We start from the raw sequence: 26,452 nt of genomic DNA on the forward strand, positions 1-26,452 counted from the left end.
AAAACATCTGACATAAAAATATTTCTTTAAAAATTAAATAGCTTGAGTCAGTCACAGAAAAATTCACATTATAATGTTCACTACACTCTCCCAATGTACCTGTTGTTTTTCATTATAATTTGGAGAACACCATCAAAGTTATGGTTTCCCGACGCCATATTGACAGAAAGTGGAACTAAATTTAAATTAACAGTCAGGCTAGGCAAGTAATGAAATGTCTTCGATCCATGTCACTTGCCTAGCTGTTTCATCAACTAGCCGAATATCTTTCAGGCCGCTAGCTAAACGGCGCTGTTAGGAGGCTAGACTGTTAGTTGAACGACTTATTAAGCGAGTTGGCTGCGACATATACATATATGTTTCGGAAATACTTTGATAGCGCGATTCAGTACAATGCAGGAAAACAACAGCATGTCTTGGCAACTGAAACAATGGTCTATAAAGAAATGGAATTTCTTAAATGCATTTGAGTAAAACTAACTAGGTATGTTAATAAGTTTATCAGTACATACATATATATGTAGGTACGTACAAATTTGGGTGACCTCTTGTATGTTTTAAATGGGTCTTTGATGAAGAATACTTGTAAATGTATCGACAGAGATTAATAATTTTTGTATAAAACAGAAAGACGAACGGACAGAAGTCTATGAAATCTATCATGGGGCCTACCATGAGCTCTTTTTGCGAGCCAATTGACAAGCTACAACTGAGATGCATCGCTAATTCGTACCATGACATCGAAAAACCGAGACAGTTTATGTTCCCACGTGACCTTAGCGGTTATAAAGGCCGATTTACATTATCTTAGTGTTTAGGAGAGTGCTTTAGGATAGTACTTTAGTTGAAACATGTAAACGCTACGCTAAAGAACTTGCCTTTCAAGTTATACTAAAGTACTCTCCTAAACACTAAGATAAAGTAAATCGGCCATAAGATTTCGTTCGTTCAATTTGTATGAAACTTCGTACCATGACCGCTCGGCTGAACCGAAATTTGACAGTTGCGCTTCCAACTATGACAGAATAAGCGATTCTAAAAAAGTTACTTTTTGTTCAACTTTTTTGTATTGAAATGTCCAAATAATAGTTTAGAACCTATAAAATTCAATATGTATCTACTGTCTGTTTCGGATATTTTGGGGTATTTTGAGTTTAGAAAGTGTTATTATAAATAAATTATTCAAATATCGACGGAGATGAGAAAGAAGACGGCAATGCTCTTCTACCGACTTCGTAGATATCGAGTTTATAATTTGCTATAGATTAACGGCTTTGATTCGTTGAAGATTAAGTATACCTACAAATAATTGCACAAACTATTTGTAATACATGTATTTTTGCACTTCTTGCCTACCTTATGTAATTTAATACATTTTTTTCTTTTCTCAGTGGTTGCCTGGAAGAGATCGCTCGAAAGCGATAAGGCCGCCAGTTGCATTTCCTTTACATGTAATTTTGTTAAATTATATATCATAAAGCAACAAAGTGTAAATAAATAAACTGTTCAATAATATTCAATTAATTATTTAGGCATGTCTAACAAAAACGTAATTCCCCATTATGTTATATTTTAGAATAAATAAGAATGCCATATCACTATTATGTTCATGAATTGTATGATTATCCTCTGCTATTTGTTGTTTAAAAAAACATAGATTTTTTTTCAAATTTATAATGTGTAAATAATAAGCCATTTGAAAATATTATATACTAATTCAGTGGCGGATTTACCAGCAGGCTGAGTAGGCTGGAGCCTAGGGCGGCAAATTTTAAGGGGCGGCAAATTTAGTTCATAATTTTTTTATTTCGGTTTACAAATTAAAAAAAAAATATTATACACACATAATACGAATTTCGAAAATTGGAGAGAAATGAAAATATTTAACAAAAATCGAAATATTCTCATATACAGTGCTAATTAATAAATATTTCAACATGCAAGAACAATTCCTAAACGCGTTACTAATTATACATTAACGATTATGATCTTTTAGAATATCGCGGATATTGTAATCGAAATTTAGTAATTTTTACTTATATTCTTCACTGAAAGCTGCTATAATTTTTTCTCCGTGTACCTAATAATTATGAGATCTGCTTACCCAATTCAATCGATATAATATCGATGATCTAATAAATATACTGACTAAAATTGACTAATTTTTATTAAATAAAAAACTAGTTCAATAAATATATAAAATATAGTATAATACTATTGGTTCTAGTACGCACTCTCATCCCTGAGTTCGTAGGTTCGGACCCTGATTAGCACCAATAGACTTTTCTATGTGTGTATTTAACACTGGCTCGTACGGTGAAGCATGACTTAAGTTTTGAGGAAACCAGCATGCATTCGACCCAAAAAATTTACGCGTGCGTGTGTCAGAAAAACAAAACCGGAAACAAGCAAGGGTTGTTCATGTAATTTTATAACGTATCGTGGCGTTGTTATGACTTGGTTCGATTAAAGTTTAGTACTAAAAGAATATAACCATATACCATATTTACCATACCATTACCAAATCTGTTTTTTTTTTCTATCAAAAGAAGAGACAAAATAAAGAATACAGTATTAAGAAACTAACTAAGGTAACAGACGATACAATAACAATAAATAAACTAAAGTGGAAACGGGCGGGGCAACAGAAAAGTGGAGCAAAACCTACTAAACTGATGTCCAAGGTACAGCAAACGAAAAAGGGGGAGACAACTCAGAAGGTGGATAGACCACATTAAAGAAACAGCAGGTGGTACATGGCAGAGAGCGGCACAGTGCAGACAGGAATGTCGGAATTTGGAGGAGGAATTTCTTCAAAATCTCTATATATAAAATTCTCGTGTCACAATGTTCCTTCCCATAGGTACTCCTCCGAAACGGCTAGACCGATTTTTATTTTTTTTGACCCGACAAAGGTTTTGCCATTACATATTATTTCTAAGAATTCTGTATTCTGTATCATACAGCATACAAAAATAAAAATCCCTAATTTTCACCCCTCTACGATTATCCCCTATTATTTATTATTGTAGATAGTTCTTTAGTTTAGTTTCTTAGTTCTTTAGTAGTTCGGTAGTTTCTTAGAAAATATACATGGCAAAACAACGTTTGTCGGGTCAGTTAGTATATATATATATTCACATCAATAATAATGAAATACCACAGGTAATACTTACCTCAACTTTCTACATCGAATCAAGTTATATGCTATTGGTTACCGATCCAAGTTTAACTAGAAAGTGAATTGAAAGTTTGTACTTTTAAAGACCCTATTTTGTTTCGCTAATAATTGCTATAAATGTTCGATAGTTATATCTAAAATAATATTTGTGACGACACCGTCTAACTCAAATTAATTATAAAATTCGTGTAATTTACATATTATGTCAAAACGAATATTTGTTCGCTTGTCACTTACTAAACTTTCCTCTGTTTTGTCGATAATCTATTAATCATCGAGAAAGGCAATAACTAACACTACGACTGAATTAAGCAACGAGGCACAGCAAGTAAAATAATATAATTTATATTACATAATTCTTGAAATATTCTTATTTTTCGTTTACCTAAACTACATAATATACATAAGTTAAAGAACACAAGCATTTGTTTTAATTATGCGGTAACGAACTCGGAGGAACCAGATAGATTATATTTTTGTCTTAGCAATAAAGAATATTGCATTCCAAAGGATTCTTTGTCTAGATAAGAGACAAAAATAAGACGGAGATGTCCTTTTAGCCATAAGTGTAAGCGAGATGTTTAATAGATTGAATGAGGGGTCACGATTCATGTCTCATAAGCGCGCGGGGCGAGGGGCGAGACCCCGGAGCCGTCGCCATCGCGATCGCAGACTCTCGCTTTTTTCAGTGTTGCCATTTGAGTATACTAATATCTCCGGTAATTTTTTAAAGAGTGATCAAAAATCCTATGCTATAATTTTGTGTAAGAATGAATATTCCTTGAACATTATTTGTTTTATTAATGTTGACAGTAGAGTTAAATTATAGTTATGTAAAAATCTCTATAAATTACGATTGCATTTAAATATTAAAACAAGTATACAAACATAAATTCCGTATTTATATTAATTTTATATGAAGCAATCTCTAATATTGACTATAGGTCTACCAGAATCTGATGGCAAAATTTTTTTTTAAAAATTAGCGATTTTCATATGGCAATAAAAGAAAAATTTCATCTGTCAACTGAAATTTCGAGGAATTGTTTTTGGTTTGGCGTCAAATATCCTTTAAAAAGTGATGAAAATGTCTAAGAAACCTCTTCGATCGCAAGCAAGACATATTGTTTTCAATGTTTATCAAAGAATACTTGATTAACAAGATGCAGAACATACACAATCATCGATATTGAGCCATGTGCAAGCATTGACTGGTTAGTAGGAATAACACGTCTTGATACTTTGGTTTATGGGATTTTTCGTGTGTATTATATTATGTACTTATACTAAACTTTGGTTTATTTCAGGGGTTTCTTATACTACAAATAAACTAGGATAGTTTTGATTTAGAATTGATCAGAAACAAGATAAATGAGTTTTACACTGTTTCTTTCTCTCAAATAGGGATTGATGAATAGCGAAAATCTTGTGAACATGTAATAAAAATTGAAAATCAGTTTATAGAACAAGATCGGTTAATTGAGACGCAGGAGGAAAGGTTTATTATAAATACTGCGTTGAAGACTTTTTGAAGTTATACTTCTTTAGGCGCGTTATGAAAAATGTATGAGAGTGAAATTTTACAATGCGCGCGCACCTGTGACACAAAATTAGGAGTGTGATTATAGCGTGCGCGAGCGAGATAGGAATAAGACAATCTACAAGTAAAAAGAAATAGAATATGCGTGAAGTTCGTATGCCAAGAATTTTGAATGACCATAATGACATTTGTCATTTACCTTTTAAACAAATAAAGGAGTTTTAATTATTTTTTCAAAGAAATTTAGCAATGCTTTTTGAATTATAATCAGAAGTGATTTAAATTGAATACTTAAACCAATATTAATTAATATTTGTGAAAAAACTGTGCTCATCAATCTTCTTAAGTGCTTCAATACAATTGAGATTAACTATCCGTATGTATTATTATTATCGAGTAATGTTTTGATTAAAAAAATGACCACATTGTTTAATCAAAACATGTAATTTTTCTGATTTAATCTAGCAAATATAAGGACAAGAGACAAAAAACAATTGATGAATCAGTGTAAGTGCACTAAATTGAATACAAAAAAAGAGTTGTCATCTTATCGCTGTGGAACATCAAAAACTGGAGGTGGAACAAAGCCAAACTATTTTTAATAATGCCAAAGAAGTATAACTTCTTACGCGCGTACATAAGTACACGCACTTTTTTTTATGGATGTGCAGTATTTGGAACCATTTTCAAGTTCTTATATAATTAATAATTTCATGAACCGAGTAATTGGAGTTTTCATCTAAATTTCAAACCCCACATTCGCCACATTTTCAAAAATTATCATTGGATTAATTTTTATATATTTTGAGTGTATCACACAGAATCAGCCGCTATAAGGAAAAAAAAGTATCAAAACGTTTTACTCCAATTTCCCCAGTATTGCTAGCGTCAATTTCTTTTTTCCCTTTTTGCCATCAGATCCTGGTAGACCTATAATTATTATGAAGTACTTAAGAAAGCTTTGGGTAATAATTGGAAACTTATATTTAAGAACGCGGCAACACTGGCTCATGGCTGCCGAGTGCCCTTTATTTTCATTTGTCGTTTAATGTTAGTCGCGCTTGTTGCCTCGTGAAGTTTGTATACGTCCGTGCGTGCGTAAACAAAATTGTGTGTGACCTTAACTTGTGTAGTTTTGTGTTCGAAGTGTGTTCAAAATGGGGTGTGGAATAAGTTTTGTGAAATACGTGCTCTTCTTCTTCAATCTGATTGTCGCGGTAAGTTTTGATATAGTCACAAAGGGCGGTAGAACCGGTTTCATTTCGTTAAGATGGTCGTGGTCAGCCAACAGTGAAGCCCATGGGTACGTGGCCCTTTGGTCTAGCCATTAGTATGTGATGGAATGCTTATACTTTTTTTCTACATTGTAGTAATTGGTATAGGAAACCAGTCCATAAAATCTTAAAAAAAATTTAAAAACCAACGTTAATACTTTTTTCATCCTTTTATCTTAAAAAAATTAAGTAAAACAAAAAGTAAGAATGAGATAAATTATCTTATAAATCAAGGTAAGTTTGGTAATTTAGGAATTTAATAAAGTAAGTTGTAATGGATGTTTCGAGGCTGTTTCGTAGTTAGTCTTTAACACGTTCACTGCGGCAAGTAAAATCATAATTCTTAATCAGGTGCGGCGGCGGGCCAAAATGCGCCCCCAATGATATTTCTGCCGGTGCGTGGCAGGTCTTTCTAGACCCAACAGCACTAGGATAGATTAAATTGCTATAACTTTGTGGAAACATAATGTATAATATATTTTTTTATATTGTTAGAATGACCTTGAACCCAACTTCCTTAGGTTTGATTCGCCCCGGGATCTGGCAAACAGGAAATGAGCAATAAAGCAGGAAAAGCGGCAGGCCGATGTCGACCTGAACCGCACTTGATTATATTTTTAGTAGTGATGGGACAGAGAAATAAGGGGATATCGAAAATAAAACAGAATTGTCGTAAAACGACTGAAAATGTATTTTTTTACTTATGTATGCCTGTCTTGGAAACAGAAATACTTTTTATTTTTCTTAGTAGAAAATATTTCTTCACTGCTGTCACTATCACTGTCAATAACTGCAAGGAGAATTACTCTATTTTCCAAAATTTGTATTTTTCTTATATTGCTTGCCATCGTTGATTTTATCGAACGCTACGTTAGATCAGTTAGATAGCACAACACTAATTGGCCGGGCGCGCGCTCTGTGCGGTATCGGGTCGCCAGCTGCCTGTTGGGTGGGCGGGCTGAAATAGGCCCACTGCCGCACTCAGCGGATGCAAAGCAGCGTCAGTGCGTGGTAGGTCGATAAAAGCCTGCCGTTATGTTTTGATGGGGAAAACCTACAATTTTGACCGCAAGATGAAATATATATTTGTCCCTGTCGAATTTTTACAAACACCTGAGATAATCGTTACGCACCAGCGAGAGGGACATAGATTTCTTCGTCCGCACCAGCGGAAATACCGCGGCAGGCTGATATCGGCCTGTTACGCAGTGAACGTGTTAATATAATGCGTTCAAATAAATGCGTCTAGTCTAATGATTAAGTGAATGGTGTGATTCTTTTAAGAATGCCTGTAGGGTAATACTTTTTTTTTGTCGTAATTATGTTTTTATCGTGGTAATATTGACTTCGACCAGGCATACCGATAAATTGTTGTATAAACTTTTTAAGTTTCAACGGTTGAGTGCTAAAGATAATTGTGACGGCTCTTGTTAATTTTACGTATTCCCGTTAGGAGGTGATAGGGGTAACTATTTTTTGTAGTTTTAACCCCATTTGTATGCAAAAATGAACTATATATTTGTGTTATGATGTTTTTTAGTTTTTTCAAAATAAGACAAATATGCAACATTATTTAAAATGAATATCAATTTAAATCTTTTTTTCTTCCGAATCATAAAAACGGAGCTGTTGATTTTTGTTCGCGTAAAAATTAAATTTTAAACAACGTGCCTATACATTCAGTTCAGGAAATTTCCGTCAAAACGCACTTTAGATGCTCAAACATAAAAAGCGTTTTAAGCTGCGTGCCAGTTAGTAAAACCCATTGATTATTAAAAATATCTTATATATTTATCTAAGGTATACTAACCTTTTTTTTTAATTACTGGTTTTACCAACGACAATTACGATGTGATTAATTATGACGTCATAACCTCGGCGCGTCATGCCATAAAAAATATTAACAAGCGTACAGTTGAAACATTTTTAAACGTGACCTAATGCATCTGAAATACGTGATCTAAATTTATAACATCGATCTGTTAAGTCTGCATAATCAAAAAGTATATTTTAAACTAAATGAATATTTACGCTTGTAATTTACATAGGAAAGTCATACTTAGCACTCTTGAGGTCTTTGTATATTCCTAGAGTTTAGGTCCTATTTCTAGGTGAAGCATTTTCACTATTGGCTTCGACCATTTACAGTTGGCATTACAGCTATACATTAGAGATTGATGACCAATAATGAGAAGTCCATTATGATTTAATTAATGATAAATTGAGGTAATGATTATTTAACATTAATGATCTTATTATATAAATAATTAATGTGTAATGTAATTTTTCTTGTTACTTCGTTAAAATTGTCGATTATTAAAATATCTGACTGAGTGATGCTGTTTTTCCTTCCAGTTTCGATTGCATATACCTATTAAGGCCGATTTACATTATCTTAGTGTTTAGGAGAGTGCTTTAGGATAGTACTTTAGTTGAAACATGTAAACGCTACTTGCTTTAGTAAACGCTACGCTAATGTACTTGCCTTTCAAGTTGTACTAAAGCACTCTCCTAAACACTAAGATAATGTAAATCGGCCTTTAGAGTTTGTGTCAAATGTTTTCCGGCATGATATCGTACTAAATAGCTATATATAGTATTTAACATAGTTCAGCAAGCAAAAAAAAATAACGTTGAACACAGATAACATATTTTTCGTATATAATATATTTTAATAATGACCTTATGCCATTGTCATGTCTTATTTCCTATATTGTTGTAAAAATGAAATATTATCTGATAATTCACATACCGGCTACTGGCTATTTAATTCTCTGTTAAGGCCGATTTACATTATCCTTGTGTTTAGGAGAGTGCTTTAGTACAACTTGAAAGGCAAGTTCTTTAGCGTAGCGTTTACTAAAGCAAGTAGCGTTTACATGTTACAACTAAAGTACTATCCTAAAGCACTCTCCTAAACACTAAGTTAATGTAAATCGGCCATTTTAGGTGATGTTTGTTTTCCATCATAAAAATTCGATTATCCGTGCGTGACTTACTCCCTTCGTCCTCAACAGGTGCGTTTCGTGTGAATAATTAATGCGGCCTTTACATTTCATTGGGGTTTTTAGTTTTATTTTTGGATTTTAACATCGAACAATTGTATAAATATCATAGAGATTTAAATATTTAGGTAAGTTTCATGTCAGTTACGACGGTTGCTATAAACACAGCCTAACACTTGTAGAATCATTAAAATTTTGTATATATTTAGGTACTAGCTGACCGGGCAAACGTCGTTTTGCCATATCATTTATAATAAAAAAATAGGGGTTGATCGTAGAGGAGTGAAAGTTAGGGGTTGTATGTATTTTTGGATGTTGTATCATAAAAAAATAGTAATTAAAAATTTTGTCTAAAAAATAAAAATAAAAATTTAGGGGTGGAATACCCCAAACATTTAGGGGGATGAAAAATAGATGTTGGCCGATTCTCATAGATAACGGATAAGCACAAAATATTTTAACAAAATCGGTCAAGCCGTTTCGGAGGAGTATGGCAACGAAAACTGTGACACGAGAATTTTATATATTAGATTTCATTGGTTTGGTCATTATGCGAGTTGATTATAAAAATACACTACAAGAGTTCTTTACAAGAGTGGTTACCTACCATCTACTAAATCTCTGGTATTATGTAATGGGTCAATTCAACAATGTTGAGTCATCTTTTTTATTAGGTTGTCCCATATAGACTCGTCCTTAAAGTGAGGAAAAATTCTACCACCTTGAACTGAATCACGTATACGCTGGTCTCCTTGAATTTTCCTTGACCTAATTGAAAATACACCTTAGCTTATGATTGTGATTGTGTGTAGCTTAGGTTAATTATAATAAAAAAATGGATTTCAGCTGTTAAATGTTTTTATTTTGATAAATAAATTTATTACTGAGATCATTACAAATGACATTGACCTGGACGTAATTTTAAAAGCATATTTAAGCCTCTGATATAGAACAGAATGTATTTTTGGCAGCTCACTGTATTGGGTATTCCACACGAAAGTTTGCCGCCATTTTGAATTTTTAACGGTATTTAAGTTCGAAAACAAAAGAGTTCATTCCCATAGAATTTCTGACGCTATATTTTACTTTCTACTTTCTGTTGTATTCTTTGCAAATGTCTATTGAGAATTGGAATATGCATATCCGTTTTCCATAGAAATGTACCGATTTCAATGGAACCTGTAATATTATGTATGCTCCTTCATGTGGTAGTTAAAATATATTATTCTAAAGGTAAACCTGTCTGTCCCCATTAAATAAAAAACTATTAATTCCTTATGCACGTCAACTGTACTTGTCTCTTTTCATCACAGCGTCACATCAACTTGACAGAAAGAGACAAAAGGCTGCAATTAGACTGATAACATTTATAATTAAGGAGGTTAGTCATTATTCAAATATTCGTTACATTTCGAATTGATATATTTTCTTTCATAATTTAAATTCCAGTTCTACATTTTTATAGAAGTTAAAATATTTCTACATGTTACATATTAATGTTTCTAGTCGTGAAAAGCGTAACTTTATTTGCTAGTGAGGTCAGTGTAAACGTAAAACTGTAACAAATTGCTTCTGAACATTATCTTGTCATAACTATAAATACAAACTGGTCATATAAGTGAGGTCGAATAGGCTTAAATGATTTATTAGTAAAATTAAGGCCACAGCTGAATGTTTTTGACACTTTATAAGACAAGCTGTAGTTCTTATTGCACGCCTCGCAGTGCTCTACTCTCGACATGTCAAAAAACCCAGTCTTTCGAAACTTGAATGACTTTTTTCTCACTAATATAACACTTACAAGATAATGAGTGCATAAAATCGAGTTAAATAATCTATCAAGCACATATGGTATTTTTTATGAACAATTATTTTGTTTAACATAGTAAATAATAACATTAAAATCAATCATTCTTGGACGTCCGACAGTCTGTGTTTATGGATCCATGTATGTGGCAGAGAAATTGGTCGAAAAATTTATCGTACCAGAATACTTTTTTTCTTATTATATAAAGTTATACCCTGGGCTGATTCCTAGTTAATATTAGCGTTCTAAGTACTGTCGTTTAATTATAATTTGTAAAAAACTAAAATACGAATTTTAGTATATTTTTTCCTCACCTTAGAGTTATGGCGCCACTATATATTTTTTATTATATTATGTAAGTAGTAAGAAGTAAAAATAAAAAATAAAAATGTAAACGAATGATTTATTATTTTTTTTTTTAAATGTGAATGACCGCTATGAGGCGTGCACTTTTGGATTTTCCAAACTATTACATAATATAATAGACTTAGATTAAGAATTCGCCGAAATTAAAAGTCTCTAGTTGCGAAAACAAGTGTCATAGTCTAATCTTGACTGATCTCTGAACCCTTACTTATCTCATGTTTAAGTTACGCCGGCCCGTTAATTTATGATTGGTGTGTTACAATTTTACAAACTCACTCATGATATATTTTTTTATATATAAACGATCTTACGGGACGCCCATGGACACCCAATTTTAGTGGGTGCGTTATCGGCCTTTGAGAGAGGAGTACACTCTTTGTATGGTTGGAGTGGTTGGTTCGTTTCTCTCAGGTAACCACTGGGAGTAGAATCCACAGTTCGCTAGTTCAAATGTTAAACATACATAGATATTTTATAATCTTCTTATGGGAGAAAAATTGTTTATCATGTATTTGTTTGGCGATTTTAGTGCATCTGTGGCAGTTGGTGAAGCTGGTTTTGTCCTACAATCCACAAAATATCTGGACAACTATGGGATGACAGCTAGTTCAGGTTTTTTAGTCGGAAACTTTTACTGAACTTTAAATAAGTTCGGTTATTTACAGATTATTGTATGCAAAGTTAAATGTAATATGAAATAAATTGTTACGCCTATAATATACAAACACGGGTGTCGGAGTAAACGCAAACCCAAAACCCCGCGCAAAATGTCAGAGTTTGAAGGGCTCCAATTTATTATTAGTTTTCTAAGCATGTTTAATTTTTTTACATCAGAAAAATGTATAAAAATACATAATAGGTTAGGAAAAAAGGTAACGGATGGCGATTGCCGTGTATCTGACGTTCTAGGATTAGAAATTCTTTATAAAAAAAAATTTTAACTTTGGGACCCCTCAAATAAAGTGTACCATCTTTATGGTAATAGGAAAAACAATTTATTTATGTGGAACACATAAAAAGTTTTGGTCGAAAAGTAATTCTGGCCCACCTTTATTAATTTAAGTTAGGAAGTCATTATTTAGTTGAAGACTATTGTTGTTTTTATGAATATCCTTTACTCATTTGTTTTATTTTACATAATCACCCATAATAAATTAATAATATACCCATTCGCAGCAGTAACGCTTAATCTTTTGAGACTAATATTTTCTCTAAAATTCTAAATGATCTCTTTTGTTTCGTTCCTATGACACCGATTACTACCTGTTATCTGCATGTACAACAATAAATCAACGGATGTTTGCTTCGGTAACTAATTTAAATTCACGTAGTTATAGTATGACATCATCCGCCATAAGTCGCCGAGTCGGCGCCGATATAACGTCTACTTCATATTATGGGAGAAGTCTGCTCGTTTTCTTTGCCGTTGCCTATTAATTTACCTCTGTCTGGTTCTATTTGAGTTCCTGGTGGCTGATCAGGCTGAAATCTGGTGTACAAATGATCAGTTCTATTTTGTCCCATTATTTATTATGTCCTATAGTCTTGGGACGCCCTGTATATGCCAACTACAAGGCATATTACAAATTAAGTGTTTTTTTTATTAATAAAATGCTTGCCAACATTCGGCACACTGATACATTGGTAAAAACAAACACAAAATACAATTTTTAATGTGACAAGCACTTAAAACAAACATGAAATACATGTGATCAAACAAATATCAAACAAAACAAACATTACAAAAAATTAATACTAATAAAAAAATTGAAATTACAAAAAACTAAACAAAAATCGATTTTATAGTGTGAGGGGAGCAACTATGGATATCCAGACCTAGCTCGTTTATGAGAATGCTTAATCTGGACATCGATGAGCTTCGACCAAAACGCGTTCTACGGAAAAGAGGGACAAATGGAATAATGGGATGCCTGGGGTATCGAGAGGGTACACGAAACTTAAATTTAGATAGAAGGTTTTGTCAATCATGTTCGAATATAAATAAATTTTTTTGCTCACAAACGTCAGGTCACCCTTATTACATAGTAAAGCATGTGAACTCATTCCTTATCAGCTCTAAGTAAGTCTTGACGCTACATGAATACGTTATAGATAACTTTCATCCAAATTCCTGGTTTTCATTCCTTTTTTTACACGCTTTATATTAGCTTCACCTGTATGTATGTATGTAACCGACTCCTTCGGACTCGATTTTGACCCACTTTTAACGGACAGATTTAATTCAAACTTTGCGCACCTGTCAAAAAACGATGATAATGCAATAATCCGAAAAAATTAATAAAAAAAATTTAACTAAAAAATAAAAAATATGGCACAGAGCGCCCCACGCTTTTTCACAATACCTAATACCAGTATTTTTTGTTCATTACCATTTTCAGCCTAAATTAGGAATTATTTTTCACTTTTTTGTTTGATGTACTTTAAAAGCGTGTTTTTTAGTTTTTTTAAACTATTATTTATTAGTTTTAGAAACTAATTAAAACTTAGCTAGGAAACAAGATACCCTTGTAGGAGAATGTTTTCTTGCTCTCGCAAATTAGACCACTGTTATCGCAACGATGAAGTACTCTGAAACAATCACGGCATTTAATATCGAGTTCGCTTACTCAATTGACCGATTGGTCACACATGGTACAGTTATGTAACGCTTAAATGTTATTAAACACCTGTGTGACGAAAACCAATGTACCAAAAATAATGTAATCATTCTAGGGATTACGTACTTTACATTCCCACGGACTAGGTACATCTACTGCTGTCATTGGATAGAGGGTGACGTTTGGTAGTCTGTTATTCGTAGATAAAAAAGTCGAATTCTAATTTTTAATTTATCATTACCATAAATAATAAAAAAATAAATAATGGCTTCAGCGTGCGACTCTCATACCTGAGGTCGTAGGTTCGATCCCTGGCTGTGCACTAATGAACTTTCTATGTGCGCATTTAACATTCGCTCGAACGGTGAAGGAAAACAGCGTGAGGAAACCGACATGTCTTAGACCAAAAAAGTCGACGGCGTGTGTCAGACACTGGAGGCTGATCACCATCTTGCCTATTAGATTAAAAAATGATCATGAAACAGATTCAGAAATCTGAGCCTAAGACCTAAAGAGGTTGTAGAGCCATTGATTTATTTTATTTAATATGTAATCGCGTTAACCATCAATATGATTTAATTTTACCATTAAAAATTTGGGCGTTTTTGTAACTAAAAGGAGATTTCAAGTTAAAAAACGTTTTGTATTTGACATATGTGCGGCATGATTTTGTATGAATACAACGACTGTTAGTGAAGTAAGGGAGCGTTCAAGTATTACGTAACGAATTTTGGAAGGGGGGGTTCCTTTTGTAAAACGTTACGATGCGGGGCGGGGATTGAATTACGCGTTATTGTTAATATTATTTTCTACTTACACCACATAATAGTAACTAAAGAGACACTAGGCGAAACGTTTTACTAGACTTGGGTATAGTACTGCCCTGCGATTCTGTAACTCACTTTTCGAACTCACACAGCGGTTTTCGGATCGCCGGTCGCTCTCAAATCAGTCGTGAAGCAGTCATTTTATGATTTGGCATTCTGAAAAGGTGGAAGCTTGTAGTTTATTGTTTATTAGAATGCCAAATCATAAAATGACTGCTTCACGACTGATTTCAGAGCGACCGCCGATGCGAAAACCGCTGAGTGAGTTCGAAAAGTGAGTTACAGAATCGCAGGGCTGTACTTGGGTACTGAAAAACGTTACGGCGAGTTCATGGGGGGGGGGGTCAATAATCTCCAAAAATTGCGTTACGTAATACTTGAACGCTCCCTAAATGACTTCTGCATTGCAATGGATTTTGACATACCGGAGACATAATTCTCGCCAAGTCTCACTTCAGAATCTCACCCCTACTCTCAGCATGATATCTTTTCTAACAGCACTTATGCATTATAAATATTGTACCCTGAATAACACAAGTATTTTTGTAATCGTTTTCGGATGTTGCATGTCTTTCGTAACCTTGTATTCGCAATAGATTCTTGTAATGCAACACGTAATGCTAATGTAAACTGGTTTGTAATTTTAAACACGATAGCAATGTTTAATTGTTTTATCTTTATTTCGCCAGTAAATTAATAAATTGAGATCAAACGTTTCTTTACACGAAGTTGTAACAAACAATTATCAATCATTAACACAAAAGTCAAACATTTTGTATTTGCGTTGATTAGTTTAGAAAAAAAAATGTTTAATACAAAAAAAACTATTTATAGACAGTAATTATCCACTTGTAAATATTATTATTACTATTTCGTTTAAGAATATTGTATATTATTAACGTGTTATTAAATATTTAATTAAATTTTAAAAGTATATATTTGTATATGATAAATATCGTTTAGATTGCTAAATTACTAAGAGTATAGACTCTTGACACAAAAATAACTTTTTAATATTTTTAAAGTAAAATCAACTAAAATACTGAACACGAAAATGAAATTTTAAAACAATCGTTAGACTATAGGACTATGAAAGACTGTTATTCGACGGATTATAATGGGGCTTGGGGAATGTGCCCCGCCGGAGATGAAGTCACCAAGCCATAGGTAGCGACATACAGGCGCCATTTGCCTCTGGAAGGGTTTATTACATATTGACTGCATAATCAATAATTGTATAGGTTTATTATTTGTGTCGGAAGGCCATTAACTGAAATTCTAGTTTCAAGAGAAACTATATTTTTATATTCTGTAATGGCCTAAAAATGCAATTATTGAGAACAAAATATTTGAATGTTACAATGTTCTGTCTGACAAAATAGTTAGATTCAAATCATTTTGTAGTAATTTAAAAAAATTAAAGTAGGTACTTGTAGGTGAAAGCCACTAGCCGATCATACGAAATAAAATATTATATGTCCTCTGGTCGCAAAAATAGCCGTTATCTTCAACAAACGTCGTGTCTTGTTTACTATATGGATCAGTTTTATATGAAGACAAAACCAGACACCTGATAATATGAGATGACACTGCTTATAAAACATTACTGCATTCCAACAGTCAAATAACAGTTTTGTCTATAGGCAGTAAAGGAATTTGCGTATCGCTATGAGCTTACTTCAAAAATTCCTTAGAAAAATTTTCAGTTTCATCGTCAGAGGAAAAATACGAAATTCCATCCGTTGTTGAATGCACGTTTTTGTTACACACCACCACTATTTGGAACCGGCTACCCACTAAAGTATTTCCGAACCTATTCTACTTAGGGTCCTTCAAAAGAGCGTACTAAACTTAAAAGACCGGCAACGCACTCGCGAGCCCTCTCGCATTGAGTGTCCATGAGCGGCGCTATCACATAATAGGTGAGCTTCCTTCCCGTTTGTACTAGAAAATTTCCTTCATTTAGTTTCCTTATATCGCGAACTATCATTCAAGTCTTGGTATACCTATCATTGTGATATCACACTTTTGGTTCTGAGTCGTAGATTTCACTATTGATAGCGCTTTAGCTGAACGGCTCATTGCTATTATTAGTATCGATATTGAACACCCGTTAAAAAATCTTAATTATTATTAACTGCCTAGCGGAGGTATAATACATGATAATGTCACGTATTTTTATAATAATTATAATGCTATACTAGCTATGCTATAAAGTATAAATTATGTGCATAATGCAGACGTGACTATTGCATATAAGGCATAACTTCCTGAATCAAGGCAATACATATCAATATCTATAGAATGTATAATTTCAAATCTAAATTGAACCCAGCGGAGTATATACAATATACATTTACCTAAAACTCTTGAGTTTTGTATTTTTATTATCATTATTCACTTAATCGCCACGATTACAATTATTATTTATTTACAAAAGCTTCCCAAAGCTCCGCACACTGATACATTGGTACATAAAAAAAAAATCAAGATTTTTTGTGTTTTTGTGAACACGGATAAATAAAAATACGATTTATAAATTATAAAAACTAAAGGAAAATGGATTATAAAGTTAAGGACGAATTAAAGCAAGAAACTTTAGAGTTATAATACGGTTATGATTTAAAGTGTCTTTATAATTGAATAATAAAGTAAAATCACGTTAATTGTCTTATTAGTTTGAAAATCGCTAAAAGCTTTTGCATAATAAAGACTAAGTTCACACTGTTTTTATCAATACAATTAGTTAACTATAGTTTACTACAATAATTGAAAGTCTTAAAAGTTACAGTTTTAGCACAACTTCGGGTTCGGTTGTGGCCCTACGTCTATTGTCAAACGGACAATGAACTTTGTGCGTCCATCAACGTATAATGAGAATTCTTACGTCGTATACGTTTCCACTTGAATTCACTCTGCTTTGAGCTAGATCTTAACAAGCCTTTCTGTACTTCTCTGCTAGGAGTACTTGATATTAACTTTAAAAAGTAAACTGTTCTTGCAAAATCTTTGAACGTGGCTCAGTGGTGGTAGCTACACACTCAGAGGATATGGCTCTAAAACAGCTGTTGTCAACGAAACAGAAGTGCCAGGGTTTCGGAACTGTCATAGAACTTAGTACGTTCATTAATTTTTAAAAGGCGTCATATAAAAAATAAGTAAAAAGGTACTGAAACAAATTAATATAAAACCGCACTTTAAGTCCTCATTAGAGCTTTAAACTCGGATCTCATTAAATCAAGGCGCGTTCTGGATCACATTTGTACGTCCACAAAACTAGGTCGGAGGGAGAGGTGAATGAACCCTGTCATAAAGGTTTTATCGCCGCTACCTGTGACTGACGCTCACTCCATGGACACTGAATTTCATTTACACTAACAAATCCTATTTGTCAAGTCGTGTAAGTTAAATCAACATTTATAGTCCACTTATCTGAATCCTTATTGATAATATTGCTAAGAATTAATCGTTTATAATATATACAGCCTCAAAGGTTGATTAGAACAAGAAAGATGTTATAAAAATGGGATTTTTGTATTATGTTACGTGTACGTTTCTTTGAATTCTGGTAATAAAGACAAGATTTCTTAAGGCAGTAATGTTTTATGTCGTGACTGCGGTAACTGTCTCGGTACAAAAGTTTGTATGGAAAACATACTATATATATATCTTTTTAAAAATGACAGCGTTATTCATGACAAATAGGTTGTGATAAAATTCATATATCGCTAGTGTCCACACTAGGGAGCCCCTGTGCTGTGGGTAACTAGATAACAATTAGTCAGTGGTAGATGGTACATGTTTAAAACAGTTTTTTTGATAACAACTAGGTTAAGACATTAAGTATTTCTGAATGTGTGAGTGTGTGAATGGGTGTGTGCGCATATATTTGAGATTGTAGCTAAGAGTTGTTATAAGTGTGCGTTGTGTCTGTGTTAGTTTTTCGTACCTCCGCGTCATGCCAAGATTCGTAGTAAGGCCTCTATAGATTCGAAATACAATTCGGCTAGAGTAATTTTTATGTGATTTGACTAACTCAGAATCCATAGATTGAGAAATTTAATTATAAAGAAAGAGGCCTAAATGCAAAGAATCTATGTATGAACTATGTTTCGAGAGTCTTTAATTGAACTCTAATTAGTGTCTTTGATTGTTTTAGATATTAACTATTAAAGTAATTAGGGTCAATTGTTGTAAGTATTTGTCAATGATAACATAGAATCAAAATCACTATAATATTTAACTTATGTACGACTGTTTTTATTTTAGTTCTAACTAAGTAATGTTTTAATGTAACTGTCAGTTAAGTAAAACGCTACCCACAATGTCTAGATGGAATGCGAGGCCGCTTAACTAAAATTGGCACTCTTAGGGTTCATAACAATCTCTTGCTAATTTTATCTTAAATGAATTTTTTGTTACTACGATACCTAACTTATACGATATTGATCGGATCGGTGCTTTCGACGTTGAAACTGGAAAACGACAAGTTTATATACAATAAACTTATGAAATAACCTTTATTGAACTTTCAGTGATATTCGTCTTATCTTTTCGACGTTTTTAATATTTATATATTACAAATAAAATATATTTCCAACCCACAAATATACAGTATTTACAATATTCTTATACTACACAGTAATAGTTAATAATAATTAATAATAGATAACCTAGAATAATCTTACCATTTTGATTTTATTTGATTCAAGCTTAACTCGCTAGAGGTTAGCCGTCAGTCTCGTGAAGCGTGTCTTGTCCTGCCCTGCGATTCTGTAACTCACTTTTCAAACTCACTCAGCGGTTTTCGCATCGGCGGTCGCTCTCAAATCAGTCGTGAAGCAGTCATTTTATGATTTGGCATTCTGAAAAGATGGGAGCTTGTAGTTTATTGTTTATTAGAATGCCAAATCATAAAATGACAGCTTCACGACTGATTTCAGAGCGACCGCCGATGCGAAAACCGCTGTGTGAGTTCGAAAAGTGAGTTACAAAATCGCTGGGCTTTGCTCTGGCAACTCTTCCGTTGACCTGTCAACTCCCTTTACTAACGTTACGCCATGATTTTTTCCTACTACCAACACACCCTACATTTTCCCCATTATAATTAATTGAAGCAGATGATTGGCATAACACAACGTTCAGATACTAAATTTGATTTTGGTTAGATACCAACTGTAAAAAGATGTATACGATTTGCTTCAGATTTCGATCACTATATTTTCTGAGCTATTATTAAATATTTAGGACAGTGTGACAAAAGACGACCTACTAGAAATGTACTATTTAACTGTTACGCTATCAAAAACGGCTTTTATAATGGATTTGACGAAAAATTTTACCAAACAATAACCAGGAATTTCTGGTTGGATCGTGAATTATTCGGTATGAACAATAGATAGACATAACAGATAATAATGGAAAAAGGGTGATTTCAAATCCAGTCCAGTATTTTATGAAAATATATATAACTAGCTGGCCTGGCGAACATCGTATCGCCTAACAGTCGATTCTTTGTTTTTTTTTAAATACTTATTCTGCTATTCGGGACACCGGTCTAGCTAGTAAGTTAAAAAAAGAAAGTTGATAAGACAACAAATACATTATGTCAAAAAATAAAAATTTACCTTCCCGGAACCCCTCCACTAACATTTAAACTTTATGATATGGTATTAAAGTTCAAATTGACTTTTAAGTATTATTACGAATATTTTGTATGGGAATATAGAAAAGTATTGTTTTTAGACTTTTTCACTCATTTTTTTAATTTTTCTCTCTGTAAGAACCATCCTCTTACTTCAAGGAATATTATAAAAAAAAATCAGACAAATCGGTCAAGCCGTTTTCATGTTATGTCGTGACAACGGAAAACGGGTTTCATTTTTATATATATAGATACATTTTCGGCAATGCACTCGTGAGCCATCTGGCATTGAGATTGTCCATGGGCTGCCTTATCACTTACCATCAGGTGAGCCTCCTGCCTGTTAGCCCCTGTTCTATAAAAAAAAAAAACTTTTTACGTCATGCATCCTCGTATTTTAGTGTGATTAGTAAAAACCACAGACTATGGCCCGTCAAAATCTCCGCTTGAGCACTGTCAAAATGATTTAACAGCTCTTGAATGAAGATTTAAGAGTGACGTTTTAGAACACGGGCTAAAGGATTATTAAAATACGATTATTAATTAAATTATTATTATTAATTCATTATTATTGTCCAGTTATTGTGTCTAACAAGGCTACCGAGTTTTAATTTGTATTTCGAATTTCCTATATGCCTCGTATCTTCGCTCAAGCCCAGCCATTGATATATTTGCTGTCATTAAAAGCTGGCCAGTTAAAATTACTCTTGAACTTCCTAATTATCGTTTATATTTACAATAGAACGGTCGTTAGTTTCTGCAGAACTGCATCTGTTCTACTGTGGGTTTTAATTATATCTAATGAGGGTTAATTGATGACGTTCGAATTGACCTCGAGTATCCTAAAGTTGATTATGCAACTCTTTATTAATGGGCAAGGATAACCATACTAATGTCATTGTTCCTTTTTTGGCTCCTTGCGCATACAGCTAGCAGGGTCAGTGCTAGGTATAGGCCAAATTTAGTATAACAATTGAGATATTACCTATACTAAATGTAACTTTTATAATAAGCATTTTAATTTTTTAATTATCAGGTCAGGAATATCGCGTTTATTAATTTTAAAAACACACCACTACACGCAATACTCGTCGAGCGAGTTTGCTTATCTAGCCGAAGCCGCGTTCAAATTATTTAAAGAAGTCTATTAAGTATTTATTTAATCAATTACCGTCTAAAATTCGTAATATTAGCGCGTTTAACCAATTCAAACTTTAGGACATTAAAGAGATACATATCAGAATGAGCCTAGACTAAAATTGGGACGTCTGATGGCGACGTGTATCTCGTTCCTATATTCATATTAAGTTTCTCGTGTAAATAAACCTATTTTTTTTGTAATGAGAAATAAAGTTCTTTAAACCATAAAGAGGTTTCTATTTTTACCCATCATTTCCACCCATAAAATATACAGATTGTAGTGAAGCTATGCAGCTAGAGTATTAACACTCCCCTTTCCTAAAAAGGGTTATTACTTAAGGCTTGGCGTCTCCCGCCGGGCCCGGGCGACAACTACTCCGGAAATATCCTTATGATATTACATTCTCTTATCTTAGTATATTTGACAATTTTATGGCAGATTTTTCCAGCTGCGATCTGTGCTCAAGCAACGTGTCTAAGTACATTTAGGAATATCTAAAATGCAAGTAATGGGTTCATGACATGAAGTCTAGCCCGTCTAGACGTCTAGTCTCTAGTCTAGTTACTTATAAGACTTGTGATGTTTTAATAGAAACAAGACAGTACTGTAGTATTTACGTGCTGTCCGGTTGAGGATTTTGACCTCTACTTTGCTTCGATACCTTTCAACACTATGTTAAAAACGAGCCAATGAAAAATGAGAGGAAATGCTGCCAGCATTAAAGATGTGATGACAAATACTTAAATGATCCTAATCCTTGGGCTTGATTCGCTCCAGTTCAAACAATTTGTATGACTCAATACATGGCGATTAAAAAGAGTGGCGGAAAGTTTCTTGCCAGTTCTTCTTACCCGCTCTACGCCCTTGACTTGCGAACTGGTAGTAAATGTAAATTTACAATTAATTTAACTTCTTTTTGACGTTCATAAGTGTACTTATTTATGTGTTATGAATAAAATAATATTCGGAGTTTGAGATACACTGCCACAGGGACCTAACTTTTTAAATTGGTTTTAATTTTTTATTAATACATTTTTAATTATTATTATAACTATCTTTGCTAAGAATATTATAAAGTATGTAATACAAATGGATGGATAACTTTATCAGTGTTCCGTGTTTTTGGTACTAAACATACGAAAATGCATTTTGACTTATGCGAAACAAAATGTCGCGTATTCATGATGAAAGTTTTCCCACCTGATGTTAAGTGATACCGAGGACACTCAATGCCAAAGGGTTCACGAGTGCGTTGCCGGCCTTTTAATAATTGGTTCGCTCTTTTCTTGAAGCACTTAAGTTCCCATTTCTGTAATTCCCCTCGCTGTTAAATGCAATTATTCAACTTTTTAGTCATTGTCTTCATTGAATTATTTTTGTGAGTCATAACTTTGTCATGGTTTAGTAAGCGTGTCGAGGCCATTTGATCTTTAGTTTTTACGCACTCTTTACGAATAGCTTACGTTTACGACGATATGAAGCAACACATATAAATAGAATATGATTTGAGACTGAGTTTCGTACTTTTGTTATTATATATTTGAAACGATGACATTAACAAAATAGGCCCTATATCTCTTAAAGAATTAGCTCTACTATCTCAATAATATTATGGCCAATGGTAAACGGACCAATTCATTAGGGAGCGTTCAAGTATAACGTAACGCAATTTTTGGAGATTATTGACCCCCCCCCATGTTACTTGCCGTAACGTTTTTTAGTACCCAAGTACAGTGCTGTACCCAAGTATAGTAAAACGTTTCGTGACCACCTAGTGACTCTTTAGTTACTATTATGTGGTGTAAGTCGAAAAAAATATTGACAATAACGCGTAATTTAATCCCCGCCCCGCATCGTAACGTTTTACAAAAGGATAAAATACGTTACGTAATACTTGAACGCTCCCTTGTGTGTATTAAACAAATAAACAATAATCTCCTATTCAGTACACGCCTAAATGGGCTTTAAAAAGCTAAGCTATTGTCAGAATCTGTTGTAAGAACGATTGACCAACGTACAACCTAGTGTCAATATAGCCAATAAAATATCTTGCATCAGAGATAAAGAATACGCTTCTTGCCTGGAATCTATCGAATGTAACAGAAAGCTGACTATGAAGTAGAGAGAAAAAACAGAAGAAATCGATCAAAATGTGGCTATGTTTGCTTTGGTTCTGAGAAATACAAACACAAAAATATCTTTGAATATTTTCGTAAATTTCTAAGGCGCAATATTATTTCGTATCAAATTTCCCAAACTAACTTTTATTAATTTAATTATATAATTTACGCTAATATTATTAAATTTGATAGGTTATTTCTTGAACGCAAGTATATGCTGGTGAAAATTAAAAAAGAAATGTGTTCAAAATGGCTAGACCAACGGGTGAATTTATAATAAGCACATCTTAAAATGCTTTAAACCTACGGCGAACTAGTATTTTATACTAATAACTAAAACTTTTCAAGAGAGATCATCCAAAACATTTAAATCTCAACTAGAAGTCGATGCGCCGACGCAGGAACTATTTTAGATTCGGTAGATTTCGCAAACACTATTTATACGTTAGGTACCTGGCAACTACGTTTTTACTACGACCGTTCACCCCGTATTGATTAGCACATGATAAGTCGTGTCTTTTGTGTTTTTTTTAAATTTACATGCTAAACACGAAAATGTGTTTTGACTTGAGCGAAACAAAATGTTGCGTATTCAGGATGAATGTTTGCCCACCTGATTTTAAATAATACCGTGGACACTCAATGCCAAAGGGTTCGAAGGTGCGTTGCCGGCCTTTAAAAAATTGGTTCGCTATTTTCTTGAAGGATTTAAGTTCCCATTTCTTTAATTCCCCATGCTATTAAATGCACGTAAATAAAATAACAGTCCAATAGCTGGTCAATTTATAAATTTATAAATGCTACTTGGGAGCAGTGTTGACTTCAGCGTGCGACTCTGAGGTCGTAGGTTCCCCGGCTGTGTACCAATGGACTTTCGTTCTATGTGCGCATTTAACATTCGCTCGAACGGTGAAGGAAAACATAAGGAAACCGGCATGTTAAGACCCAAAAAGTCGACGACGTGTGTCACGCACAGGAGGCTGATTACCTACTTGTAATATTAATTTAAACAAAATGTTTACCCATATGAGGTCACCGCACACATTTTCAGTTTTGATAATTACACATTGTACACGATAACTTAAAATTAGCAACTAGTCATACATTCGTCACCTTTATGACTTCATACAGTCATGAGTGATTAATGATGGAATGTGTCTTAAATTATGTTTAAAGCTTAGACCGGCGGGGTCCATAGTTTTGTGTACCTATTAACTATTGTATTAACTATATACTCATGGTCAGAGCAATCGAGAATAGAGTTATATGGGCAAATCTCAGTTTTGTATCGCGCAGCCCGGACATACAACGACCAATATTTAAGCCTTGACTTGTTTAGGCTGTCGCAGAATATAGTTAAAATGAGTATTAAGAATTACCACAGCCAAATTATTACTTTATTAAATGTATTGAATAATTTTTATTGCTTTTTCCCTTTTGTAAATGTTTGAACATTTTAGTAAACATTGTGTATTCCATTTTTGGCTATATTTTTAGTGTAATTGTTAGTTTTTATATATATATTTTGTTAGCTGTAGGATTACGAAATAAATAATGGTGAACTTTTTAAATCGTAGTAGTACAAAATATACAAATCTTTCCTTATTACCTAGTACAGTTTTATGTACGTCTTTGAATACGATTCTAAGGATGATATTCAGAAACGAGTTACTAGTGTGTGACTTCCGTATATCAAAAATATGTTGGATTTTCACATCTCGGAGTTACAGAGAGCGCTAAGTCTCTCGTTTTATTACATTTTAGAGCTTTGACTCGAGTACAACATATTTAAATAAATATAAATTTAACGATATAAACACGAATTTATTATTAATACATTTTTATGTTTAGATTGCTCAAAAGCTCTCGTAACGTAAATGTTATGTAAATGTAATAATTTCGCTTATACATTTGTAAAAGGCCTTCTTTTAACATTGAGTACTAAATGATTTTCTTATAGCTTTCGAAAAGCGAATTTACCTAAATGTATATATATGTGTTAATTGAATTTTGTTTGGTACATACTTTCAAAGTACACACCCACTAACCTACTTGAATGAACTCGTCGCACTCTTATCAGAATTTGTTGGTGTTATCTATCTGTATACTGGTGAAGGATGAAACATCTCAAATTACTTTAAATTCTATGTTTTATTCTATTAACCTAAATATTTATTTCCAACACACAAGTATACAGTATTGACAATATTTTTAATCTAAATAATATTTAAAAAGTTTGGTCCCCATGGCAGTGTTTAATGCTGCCAGCATTTTCTCGCTGTATTGCGATACTTATTCGTTGAGCAATGAAAGCACCAGCTATATATTAGTAAAGGTCGCGAGTCGAGTATGGAAAAAAGCAATGGCTGCTTATAACGAACGCTTTAATAATTACAGTTAATTAGTAATGTAAGCAATACCCGTTTATATACTTTTAAATGTCCAAGACAAATAAATAATCTTCTTAAAACGTTGCCGCTAATAATATACCACTTAACAGCTGGCGACATCTGTAAGGCAACTTATCAATAGCGAACGAGAGCTTTCGATTTTTTATATTAATTTTTCGTACCGGCCAGTGGAGGCTAGTCAAGAGAGAGGAAAAAAAATAAAAAATTGTGGATTGCCTTGGAGGAGAAGTCTCCTCCAAAAAGTTCGTAAAAGTTTACGGGGGGATCCAAATATAAATACAATATTTTAGTTAGTATATATGTATTGTATGGATTAAAATAAAGCTATTATTATATTACCAGCCATTGAATTAATAACTAATTATTAAGTCACAGAAATAGTTTGATGGTTCTACTTAAAGGGGCTGAGAGGTTTTGTGAATTTACGCAAGAAACAAGAATGCGAAACATTTTTTATCTCTCTATAATTTATAACTATATTTATATGATAAAAGCATTACGTTGGAAGTGAAAGCTTA

The 26,452-nt window shown here is 33.2% G+C and overlaps 1 protein-coding gene across 2 annotated transcripts in view; it reads left to right on the forward strand.

Moving 5' to 3' along the window:
• The first annotated feature begins 5,742 nt into the window (after window positions 1-5,742).
• The window catches only part of LOC125049301 (CD63 antigen-like), a 33,281-nt gene continuing 12,571 nt past the window's right edge, over window positions 5,743-26,452 (forward strand). The window contains exon 1 of one of the 2 annotated variants that reach the window (XM_047648446.1): window positions 5,743-5,938. In XM_047648446.1, the coding sequence (XP_047504402.1) occupies window positions 5,879-5,938 (60 nt within the window). In that variant the 5' untranslated portion in view covers window positions 5,743-5,878. The remainder of the gene's footprint in view (window positions 5,939-26,452) is intronic. The other variant, XM_047648447.1, reaches the window with a different exon arrangement.

The sequence above is a fragment of the Pieris napi genome, chromosome 5 (genome assembly GCF_905475465.1).
Source record: "Pieris napi chromosome 5, ilPieNapi1.2, whole genome shotgun sequence".
NCBI classification, from domain to species: domain Eukaryota; kingdom Metazoa; phylum Arthropoda; class Insecta; order Lepidoptera; family Pieridae; genus Pieris; species Pieris napi.